Below are 11,726 nucleotides of genomic sequence, written 5' to 3' on the forward strand. Positions count from 1 at the left end.
AAAAAAGTTTAAATGTTACAGTGTAATTTAAGAGAGCTTCCAGATTCATTTGGTCTCCGCAAGAGAAAATCAACTTTCCCACATGAAATTTGTCAAAGTTTCCAACTGGATTCCTGACCAAGTTATAAACATTAGTACGACAATCTTATTCAACATGAGTCTAAAATTCCATGAGCGCAACAAGAAAATTACAATACATCTTGAAACTGACCAAGTTATAAACATTAGTACAATCTTATTCAACATGAGTCTAAAATTCCATGAGCGCAACAAGAAAATTACAATACAACTTGAAACTGAACTCAGATACTTTTCCTATTTGAAGGTTTGACTGTTTGAGCACCCCTTTGGGTTACATTGATTTGAATTTGAAATTTCATTAATAAAAAAAAAAATAGTAATTATACCCGACAATGGCATAGATAACAATTTTCCACCATGTACATTTAGTCAAAATTACGATCAATTAAAACCCAAAGTAGGTTAATCTCTAGTCTAGTACTAAACCCCTTGATCTACGATGATTAACAACTTTGCTGAAATAGACACATCCGTTTCAATCACAACTCGGTTATTAGACGTATTACGCAAGGCATGGTTAGGGAACGAGCTTCCGGGTGTGCTTAGCGAGTATTGTACGTTCTTTATAAGGTTAGGAAATAATAAAGTCGGATTAAAATCAACGGTCCACGAGCTCCCGTTTCCTTGCACTGTTCCTTTGGCTATCGTTGATTTAATGTTCATCCCGTTCACGACGTTTCTATCAACAACAACTTGATCAACTTTTCTAAAAGGTCCATTACTCTGATCCAACTGAACGATCTCGATCCCTTTTCCGAATCCACTGAACATGTTATCGACGATACTGACACCATTTACAACACCGTGAATGGATTTGAGAAGAATGAATGCATCCCCAAGGAAGAAACTACTTGAGATGTGGAGTTGGACAGGGTCTTCGGCGACAATACCCGTGTAGTCCAAATAACAGTTGACAATCCGGGTTTGGGTCAAGCCCGGTAACTTGAGGTAAATCCCGGTACCACCAAATCCGGTAGCCTTGTTGTAGCAATGGACACCGGAAAGGGTATTGGCCTGACCCGAAACCATTATCCCTATTCCAGCTGAAAAGATGACCACATCCGTGATAGCATTGTCATTACCTGTTTGGAATTTAGACACCGACACAAAAATAATTAATAAGAATGAAACGTAAAAAAAACAGCACAAGTACCATAAGGAAATCAACAATTAACTTTACCTGCCATGAATTAAAGATCAAAAAAGAGGAGAAAATTATTATTATCCTTATTTTTAAGGTGAATTTATTACAACTGTGAAATACTAGTAAAAGAACAAGAAATGAATGAAGGGTAGGTAGGGAGTATGTCATTTAATAGCGAGATAGGAAGTTGTCTTAAGTGTAGATTTGATGTTGGTGCGATGTGTGTCAACTAAAACGAGTATATATGATCCACACAATTCATTTTGTGAGTAATTTATCTTTATGTGGAGTATTTTTTTCCTGGACATGATGTAAAACATTAAGCTAGACTAGCTAGATCAAAAGGTCATATAATATAAGTTCACTTCCCGCAAGGACCACCTTAACTTAATAAAATACGGACCTTTCTTTTCTGATAGAATTTCGATGATTCGAGCCGCTCAATATGTTCATAATGAGAATTTAAGGGTGCCCGCGAGGAATCAGTAAAAAAAATGACCGGGAAGGGCTTCATCCGAGCAGTTTTTGTTTATTTTTTATCGAACGGTCAAACAAAAACTGCTCGGATGAAGCCCTTTCTGGTCATTTTTTTTGCCAATTTCTCGCAAGTACCCTTAAAATCACGTTATAAATACATTGAGCGGCTCAGATTATCGAAATTCAAACGGAAAATGGGAGAAATAAAAAAGGACATAATCATCAAAATTCGAACTGAAATAGGAGAAATGGGGAGGTCCTTATTTTAACTAAAATAAGGAACTCCGGATTTGAAAATAATTCTCTGTGCGCGCGTGTGTGTATATACATATGGGGCTGTTCCAGGGATACCTAAAAAAATAGGTAATGACGAATTCCGCTCTGATAATCCTAGTTAGTGGTCTCCGTTGATCTTTTTCTTTTCTTTTTTCCAAAATGATAACTAGTGATATTATAGAGGGAAAGACTATAATATACACCCCTTATTTGGGTGTATATCATATGCAACCCCCAAAATATTATGAATTGTAGAGAAAATGTTACGAATCGTATTACTAAAAAGTTACGAATTGTATAAAGGTTACAAGATACACCAAAATGTTATGAATCATAATGAAAATATTATGAATTGTACTGCTGAAAGGTTATGAAATCTAGAACAAAAGTTACGAAACGCACTAAAATATTATGAATGAACTATAAAATATGTGCATATGATACACCTTTTTAAGGGATGTGTATTGTAGACTTTCTCTATTATAGATCTAAGAAACAATACATTAAGAGGAAGCTCAATCTCTAAACAATGGATCAAGAAACCAAACAGGGGGAGGGGACTCAGTCCAAAAACTACATCTAACTCCAATTAAACCCACCACTCCAAACGGACAGAGCGATGCAGAAAACAACCAAAAACACCCATACAGGGGTGATAAAAGCCCCACAAATGGGGAGAAATTTCACACATGGGACACCAAAGAGGAGAACCAGAAGAAAAAAAAAGTTTCTAAGGGTCATAATTAAATTTTGTCTCTAAGGCTCTCATAATCAAGTTTATGCTCTATAGGGTTCCAAATAATCATTTTTCACATTTTTAAGTAACTACACGTGGAGTGAATTGATGAGTTGTCTTGTTTTCATTTCATTGCCGTTCACTTCATTCTACACGGACCCTCCGTGTAGAATTTATTCTCATATATAATAGAAGATTTATCAAGAGTGTATTGATATTTGATTATTCGCAAGGCTATTTAGAATAAGAAGATCTCTTTTTCTTTTTCTAAATCAAATTCACTCGGATTGAATTCCAGATCAGTTCAATTAGGAAATGCTTAACTATTAGAGAATTCCATCATATCACTTACTCATGAGGTTGATGCCGGTGCCTGAGAAGTTTCTCTCTCCGGGATCACTTCCGGCGGTAATGTGTTGCCCTAAAAATGAGTTCCGTATATAGGTCTCATGGCCGCCTTGGACTAAAATCCCGTTTGTGTTGAAATGGGCAATGTAACAGTTATCAATGGTGGTCCTAAGTGAATTGATGACTTGAATTCCACCACCCGTGAAATTGGAGTCCAACATGAGGTCCCTCAGCGTTATGTACTCGAAGTCGTATTCCTTGTCGTGGGCAGGAGCCGAGGAGATATCGATCAGATAGCCATCTGTCGGAAAATTATCTGAGGCTTTCAGTGTCCCTCCTTGTATCTGTTTCATATAACATTATTATGAATTATATATCGAGATGAATGAGTTAAGACATTCACACACGATCTACCGACTGAATATGCTGCACCAGAAAATGAGCACACTAAAAGATGGTCAATGTGTCTTCGTTTCCTAAATGATGATACTCCGTACTTACTAGGACATGCAACAAAGTTTTATATGGCTTGAATTTGAAACAAACCTCCTAAAACTGGCAATGGTTTAAAGTCAAATTAAGAATGTTGAAAATTGTAAACGTCTTGACATCACTTATGCAGGTAATTTAGGTGAACGGCATATATTTTCAGTCATTGAATTTTTCAAGTGATCCCCAAAGTCAAAAAAATACTGAGACACCGGTATATGCAAAATTATGTACAAAAGAGCTTATGGGCTAAATAATACTTTGACATTGTCACGTTTAATAATAGACCATCTAATTCGTGTCCACGATATAGAAACAATTACCATAGCTAAGTTTTGTTGTAGCCCGGCCTAATAATCCCACAGAGAGTGAGGCTGAGATTGGTATGTGTAGTGCGAAATATTGTATGCTTTTCTTTTCGGAAAATATATGGGGCCTACGAAATTTTAGCTTTTTCATTTTTTCTACCAAAAGAAATACTATGGCAGAAAATTTTAAAAAATCACTAAAGCTAAAAATAAGTTTTTCAAAATTTCCTTTTTTTAATTCTATACTTTTCTTTAAATTAATTTTAGTATCTTTTTCTGATTTATTTCATTGAGATAATATTTAAAGTAAATTTTTTCTCATCAATATCCAAAAACATGTAGAACTAACGTTTCCAATAAGCTAGAAGTTGTAGAAAATGTGTTGTATGTTTTGAGCAATACTATATATAGTGATCATGTCTGAGTATCCTATTTTGGATACCATATGAGGTGTCACCACTATATTGGTAGAATGTGTTCTATTACATGACAAATGTGACACATTCTACCAATACAATGATGACAGATCATATAGTACCAAAAATATGGTACTCAGACAAGATCACCAAAGTATTAGTGATTTTAGTTTAGTAGAAACAACTTAACTTTTGACAAAAAGCTTTAATACTTGATCGAGTATGAACAACTTCACGAAATACAATAAATTGTAGTGCAAAAATTTTAGTGGAAACAGAGCCTAATTACAAAAAGACGTTGGGATAAAGCCACGTGGAGCCTTTGCCATAGGCCATAAAGGCCCAAAACTTTAAATTTTATATAAGTTCACATGAAAGATCTTCTTCATAAAGACGTCCCATTAGAAGCCCAAAATATGAAATTCATTTTCCAAAATCAAAACTAATCTCCACATGACATTATAAAACTTACTAAGTAAATAAAGCTTTTACAACATTGGATTTCTGGAAAGCAAACGTGAATACATAAGAAAATCTATGCCACTTCTATTTCCGCTGAGGATTCTTAAAAAATAAATACTTATTTGCAATTTTCAAGCTTAAAAAGAATGGACTTAATGAAATAATTTTTGTGCAATATGGATGAGATCTTTTGAACAGTGCCAAAAAAAATACGAAAACTATTTTCGTAAATACAATATTTTTAAGTTTAAAAATTACAAATAAGTATTTATATTTTGAGAACCCTTAGTGGAACAGGGTTAACTCTACTAACAACAAAGTCCAAACTCAATCTGAATTTGCACCCTAATTTTCCAACACTATTAATACAACTGCATAATTTTTTTCCGGGCGCATATTTAATTGAGTCACGCATCTCAATTGTTTCATGGAATAACCATCAAATTTTGAAAGCATACGTACCTTGAAGTTACCTCGACCGGTGATGGGAAGGCGGAGGGGACGGCTGATGGAGTAAGTTCCTCCTTCCAAATCAATCTCTGCGCCACCGAGATTAACAATTCCGTTCATCAAGAACCCATCACTTAAATCTTGATTAAATGCATCCGATAATGCTCCAATTAGTGCATCTATGCTGTCTGTTTTGCCCGTTGGGTCTGCTCCATACGAGGTCACGTGATACACACGACGTGAACTTGGGTTTTCCTGCATGTCGACAATATCAGCACCAATAACCCTAATTATTAGTACAAGGAACAAGGCCCGTTTCATTGGTTGAATATAATAATGGATGTGTATAACAATATCATCAAAACTGTGAGAGAATTATACTACTCCAGTATACTCCAGCTTTCAAAAATGACCTAACAGTTGGGGGAGGGTGTGTATCATGTCATGCTTCTTAAAATTTTGTTACTCCACAATCATTTTATATATATATTTATATATTCCACAACTTATGTCATTCTTTTCTCTCTCTTTTTTGTTGATAGAATAGATCATTTTTACATCAGATACAAAGTACAGAGTACAAACTCGGGATGACCAACAGAAAGAACACCCAAACGCAAGTGGAGAGACTCGAATTCTTGACTTTCAATCTAGTGAAATGAGAGAGTCATGACCAACTGAGCTAACTCCAGTTGATTACAACTTATGTCATTCAAAAGTCAAAATTAAATAAAGTCCCACAAAATCTTCATAATAATTCATCGCTAGATCAAATTTAATAGGTCCTTAATACAATTCTTTTATGACTCGGTGTTTGACCGTGTTGACCAACTAATCTCAAAGATCAATCCCAATAGTCACGCGAGGATAGTTAAACTCGTACGCACTGCACCAATACAAGAATTAATAGATCGTGAATGAGATACTAATCATTCCCATACTAAAGACTTCAGAATGTCAGTGAGTACCTCTTATTTAAGTTTTGGGTTAGATCCTTAAAATAAAAAGTACACAATAAGTTTTATGCATGATTTAACGTACTCCCTCCGTCCCTTTTTTTGTGTCCAGTATTTCATTTTAGGTTGTCCCTTAATAAGTGTCCATTTTGTAAAGTTAGGAAAGTAAAAGTTGGTGTATTGTCTATTTTGTCCCTAAAAGTAGATTTTATTTTGAAAAGTTAGTGAGTAAAAGTGTAATGATGATGGGTAAGTAGGAAAAGTGGAGGAAAAAGTTGATGTGAAAAGTGTAATGATGATGTCTTTTTAATAAGTTGGAGTTACGAAGCAGGACATTTAAAAAGGGACGGAGGGAGTAGTAAATAAGGTTGCACACACCTAGCTGACCCTGTCTCTTTCTCCCCCTCTCTCAACCCTAGCCACCACAACTCCTCTTCTTCTTTTTCCTCCTCCATGTGGATTCCATACCCGTGTGCTGCAGCGGGAGGGGAAGGCCATGGTACTATTTCGACTCCATTTCTTTGTGTTTTCTTTTTTTTTCTTCCGTCTTTCCAGATCAACGACTTGTCGTCTGATTTATGAGAGTTTTGTCTTTCATTTTACGAGAGTTGTTAGTTTCGTCTTTGGACGAATTTTGTCTACAAATCGGGTTCTCTCAATCGAGGTTGCTTCACAACGATATTTGTGCTTCAGTGTTCTATCCCTATACGATGTCTTTGGCGGAGCAATTCGTGACGACTTGGCAGATCAGTAGTTCTTTGCGTATTTTGTGTCTTTTGTCCTTAATTTTGCACCTTTTCTCGTTTGAAACTCCTAATTAAATGTTAGACAGTTTAAAAGTGTCGTTGTTGCGTCAGGTCATGCCAGGGTTAGGATGAAAGACATCAATTGTCTAGTGATTTACTCGTTTTGTATCTGTTAGATGATTAGTTTGGATTTGTCCAAGTTCTTTGTAATAATCTCCGTTTTATAAGTATCGTTGGGCGTTTGTCAATACAATCTTCTTACTTTGACAAAAAAAATAAATAAGGTGGCACTTTTTTCTCCTTTTAACTTGAAAAACTAAACTTAACTTATTGAAACGTATTACAGTAACTTTTTTTTATAAGGAGATAATTTCCTGGGACTTCGAATCTAATATATAAAAACTGAGATTAAATTCAATATGCGTGCAACCTAAACTTTACGCACATCCAATCAAGAATTGACACGTCCTTAATTAACAGGAGAGAAAAAAAAAATCGGTTATGGATACCATTTATACAACCTGGGTTACAAACAAATCGACCCCACTCTAATTATGGTTAAATAATAATTAGAAGTTGTTTGATACCTAGTAGGATCGATTGGGAAAAAAAGGAAAACAAGAATTCGAGCAAGAACGGAAATTCAAAGAGCTTCACAGAGGAAGAAGAGCAAACGCCAATTGATCGGATGACCGGAAAAATCTCATCTTCATCTTCATGAGAAGAAAAAGAACAGAGCCTTTGAACATGAAGAAAAAGCCATTCTTCATGGAAACAAAAACAGAGCATCCGAAAAGGAATAAAAAAATCACGTCTCCTAGTAAAAGAGCATCTGAACTACCAAAATCACTTCCAGTTCGTGGAATTTTTTATTTTGATCTCGAGTGGATTAAGCTAAGTTTTGAGTGAGTTTTGGAATTAAAAACCAGAGCCTTTGTTGTTGTTGTTTTCCTTGAAGATGTGACTTTTCCTGTAATCCCATCGATTACAGTTTGTTCTTCTTCCTCTCTAGAGTTGTATAGAATTTAATCTCGTAAAAAGTAAATATGCCATCATTTTGATGGAATTAGCTATAACAAAATAAATAAATTTCTTCTCTCTAGATTCACAAAGAATGATAGAAAGAAAAAGATTTTAACTAACCCATAAAATAAAAACAAGAATCAAGATTTTGAATGCTCACCGACGGAGACGGAGACGCAGATGTAGCTAAGCTAGGAGAGGGAGAGACAGAGGTCGGTGGCAGAGAAACAGAGTCATGCCGAACAAGTGATTGCATTTTTCGCACGTGGTCACGGTAGAAACCGCTGGGAAACTGACCCACCGGCGACAAATTCCGGCCGGAGATATTTCCGACGATGAGACTCACCAAACCTACTAGTATCACAATTGATAGCATCAGAGCTCTTCTTGCCATTGTTATTTCCATTTCTCCGGCCCTCTCTGTCTCTACCGTGCCTGGCCTAATATGACTTCTTGATCACCCACCTAACCTTAAATCTTATGAGAGAGAGAGAGAGAGAGAGAGAGAGAGAGAGAGAGAGAGAGAGAGAGACTAGGACTTGGCAAGAGAGGGGCTAACCGAGATTTCGTAAAGAAAATGGGTCATACATATAGCACCTAGAATGGCTTCCAACTTTCTTGATGTTTGGTTTATAAATATGGTTTATTTTTATATGTATTAATTTGAGGGAAAGTCTACAATATACATCTCTTAAAATGGTGTATCATATTCACATATTTTATGGTTCATTCATAATATTTTAGCGTGTTTCGTAACTTTTGTTCTAGAATTCATAACTTTTCAGCAGTACGATTCGTAACATTTTCTGATTCATAACATTTTGGTGTATCTCGTAGCCTTTATATGATTCGTAACTTTGTAACAATACGATTCGTAACATTTTCTCTATAATTCATAACATTTTGGTGTATCTCGTAGCCTTTATATGATTCGTAACTTTGTAACAATACGATTCGTAACATTTTCTCTATAATTCATAACATTTTGGGGGGTGCATATGATACACATCCAAATGATCTGTGTGTATTGCAGTCTTTTCCTTAATTTGAAGATCAATGCGATGGACCCAGACAGATGTGTAAAAAATCGAACAATAATTAATTTGAAATTGCCTAATACACATGCAATGATGGAACCAGAGGGGTCTAGTAGCGGCGACCGCCATGACAAGAATTTTAGAAAATATAATTATTATATGTAAAAAAAAAATTATGCCCAACTTATATATTCTCGCTATCACTAGATTTTTTTAGTATATATTTCGCCACTGCTGGGATAAAATCCTGGTTCCGTCCTTGTACACATGGATTCCACAAGGCAAATATGAAAAGAACGCAAATCAAATGAATGTGTTCGAATATGTGCACCAACGTTTGTGTTAATAGCATTTTGCAATTTGTATACGTGTGTGTGTGGAGCTAGCTTTTTCTTAATTTTTCTTGTTTGACGGAAAAGTAGGCTGTGACCAACTTCTTACTTTAAGGATCCCAACTTAATGTGTAAAAGTGAGCAACTCTTAACGTCAAGTTACTACCTTGAGCAAATATTACTATCTGTTTATATAGAATCTAAATTTATTACAAGTAAATGTTGCACTAGAAGAATACAAATGCTAGTGTGGGGGCCTAGAAAAGCAACTCTTTTTTTCATTTCTGACATTTGAGGTGTCGGAACCAGTTTACGCGCATATCAACTAATTCTCTTTTTGGTCCAGTCAAAGATAGATCCTCGATGTCGGGACTAGGGAATGCACAATAAATTATTTTTTCGCAGCCTGACCCTAAGAATCGAACCCAAATTAATTGTTTGTTGGGCAAACCCACTGACCAACCTAACTAACCCTCCCGAGCAACCCATTACTGTAGCCTCTTGGGGCAGGTACTATTTCGACGATTTAATTTATGTTCGTTTCGAAGGATGCGGAGTCCCTGCAGTGAGGCTAACTCACTACACCTTGCAGCCCCACCAAAACGCCACCGTTTTGTTCTCGGGAATTAATAATGCAACTTTTTCCCTTTCTCTCTCTCAAGATCCATCCTCCTCTCTTTTTTTCTGCTGCAACTTTCCTTCCTCCACGAGAAGAACAAATGGGGACTAGAACAATTCTGGATCCAATTAAATATACCAAAGAAGAACCTATTGATTTGGACATCAAGGATCCTGACCTTTTTAACCTTTAAATCAAGTGGACAGTACAAAGCTCCATGGAAATAGGATTGGTTACTTGGTTCTCTCTCTTATTCCAGAATTTCTAGATTATGAATTTGTTTCCTTCTCTATTAAAGTTCTTAGTTAGGAGCATTTTCCATATGTAAGATCTGATTTCGAAATTAAACTCTTCAAAATAAAACTTTCTCTTATTTTTTTCAATATCAACCCAATTCAGAAATTGAAGTCTTCAATGTAAAATTTTTAACTTGATGACCAAAATTGATTAGGATTAGGGGGAAAAATTTCGAGTCTGGACTGAGTACTCCTTCACTGTATTTATTTTTTGGAGAAGAAAGCAAACCAAGTGGGAAGATGGGTCGGAGAGAGAGAGAGAGAGAGAGAACACAGGCAAAGAGGGAGAGAAGGGGGTCCATGTGTGTTTTACTTAAATTGCCCAAAACGGTGGTGTTTTGGTGGGGCTGCTAGGTGCAGTGAGTTAGCCTCACTGCAGGGACTCCGCATCCAGGACTTGATGGCCGATGGGTAGATCGGTTAATACGAAATACTGTACAAGATTAATTCAAAAATTCTAGTAATTTTTTTACTTTTTGGTAATGAAAAATTGTTATAATTGCTTGATGTGAATACATATTTCTGTAAAAAAAATCAAACCAATCAAAATCCAATGAATAATATAACCGCATTATTTTCAATGTTTTATTGTACCCTTTTTTTGATAATTGATTTTCACCCTAATCTTTTTTATAACTACACTCTCCATTTTGTTCTCTTGTTATGTGAATTTAACAAAAGCTTATGGGCCAAAGAGTACACCGTTGTCACATACTCTCTCCTTCCCCATTTAATGGTCTCTCATTCTATTCTAACTGGATAAAAAATGAGATATATTTCTAAATCGGTTAAAAATTTTATAAGAAATATGAATTGATAGAGCTCAATTGGTTGTATTAGACAATATTTTCAAAATCACATAAAATATTATATATTGAGAGATATAAGCTATTGAAAAGATGCACGAACTCTTAAAAAGACTAGTAAATAGAGATGAATAAAGTATAACAGACCATATAATTCATGTCCAACAAAAATATTTACCGTAGATAAATTATATGGCAACCCAGCCTAATAATCCCACAAAGAGTTAGGCTGAGTTTTATGTGTAGTGCGAAATAGGTTTATGCTTCTCTTTTCGGAAAATATTTACATATGGGGTGAACAAAATTTTATTTTATTCTCGCAAAAGAAATTTGAAAATGAAAATATTGAGGGAGCAAATTTTTGAAAATTACTAAAGTTTAAAACTGGTAAGAAAAATAACTTTTCAAAATTTCCTTTTTAATTCTCTATATTTTTCTTTTTCTGATATATTCTCTTGAGATAATCTTTGAAGTAAATTCTGCTTATTAATACTGAAAACAGGTAATTAACAACTAAAAGACGCCGGAAACAAAAGCCATGTGGAGTTTCCTTTTTCCGGCCACTTGTTGGATCCAATTCAAATTTAGGTTTCGTTCATGTTGTGGATCCCGTCGACACACTTAATTGTGGTTTAAAATCATATTATTCGGATACCAATTAATATGTAATCAAGATAAATAAAAAATATTAACTCAGAACTATATTTTACAGAGTTCAGATCCA

General features: G+C 35.2%; 1 protein-coding gene across 1 annotated transcript; it reads right to left on the bottom strand.

Annotated features, from left to right (window-relative positions):
• Positions 1–206: 206 nt before the first annotated feature.
• On the bottom strand, positions 207–8,491 carry LOC131314664 (polygalacturonase QRT3-like). Its single transcript, XM_058343468.1, has 4 exons — positions 8,073–8,491; positions 5,200–5,442; positions 3,067–3,406; positions 207–1,163 (listed from the first exon to the last, which is right to left on the bottom strand). Exons 1-4 carry the CDS (start codon positions 8,316–8,318, stop codon positions 502–504), a joined length of 1,491 nt encoding a protein of 496 aa, XP_058199451.1. The 5' UTR covers positions 8,319–8,491; the 3' UTR covers positions 207–501.
• Between the last annotated feature and the right edge of the window lie 3,235 nt (positions 8,492–11,726).

Source organism: Rhododendron vialii, chromosome 13a (genome assembly GCF_030253575.1).
Source record: "Rhododendron vialii isolate Sample 1 chromosome 13a, ASM3025357v1".
In the NCBI taxonomy this organism is placed as follows: domain Eukaryota; kingdom Viridiplantae; phylum Streptophyta; class Magnoliopsida; order Ericales; family Ericaceae; genus Rhododendron; species Rhododendron vialii.

Excerpts from the sequence above, each read along its gene's own strand:
- LOC131314664 (XM_058343468.1), bottom strand. The coding sequence starts at position 8,318 with ATGGAAATAACAATGGCAAGAAGAGCTCTGATGCTATCAATTGTGATA. Across the intron at positions 5,443-8,072 it reads CTGCGTCTCCGTCTCCGTCG|GAAAACCCAAGTTCACGTCG; the intron begins GTGAGCATTCAA and ends GTCGACATGCAG. Across the intron at positions 1,164-3,066 it reads CACCGGCATCAACCTCATGA|GTAATGACAATGCTATCACG; the intron begins GTAAGTGATATG and ends AATTCCAAACAG.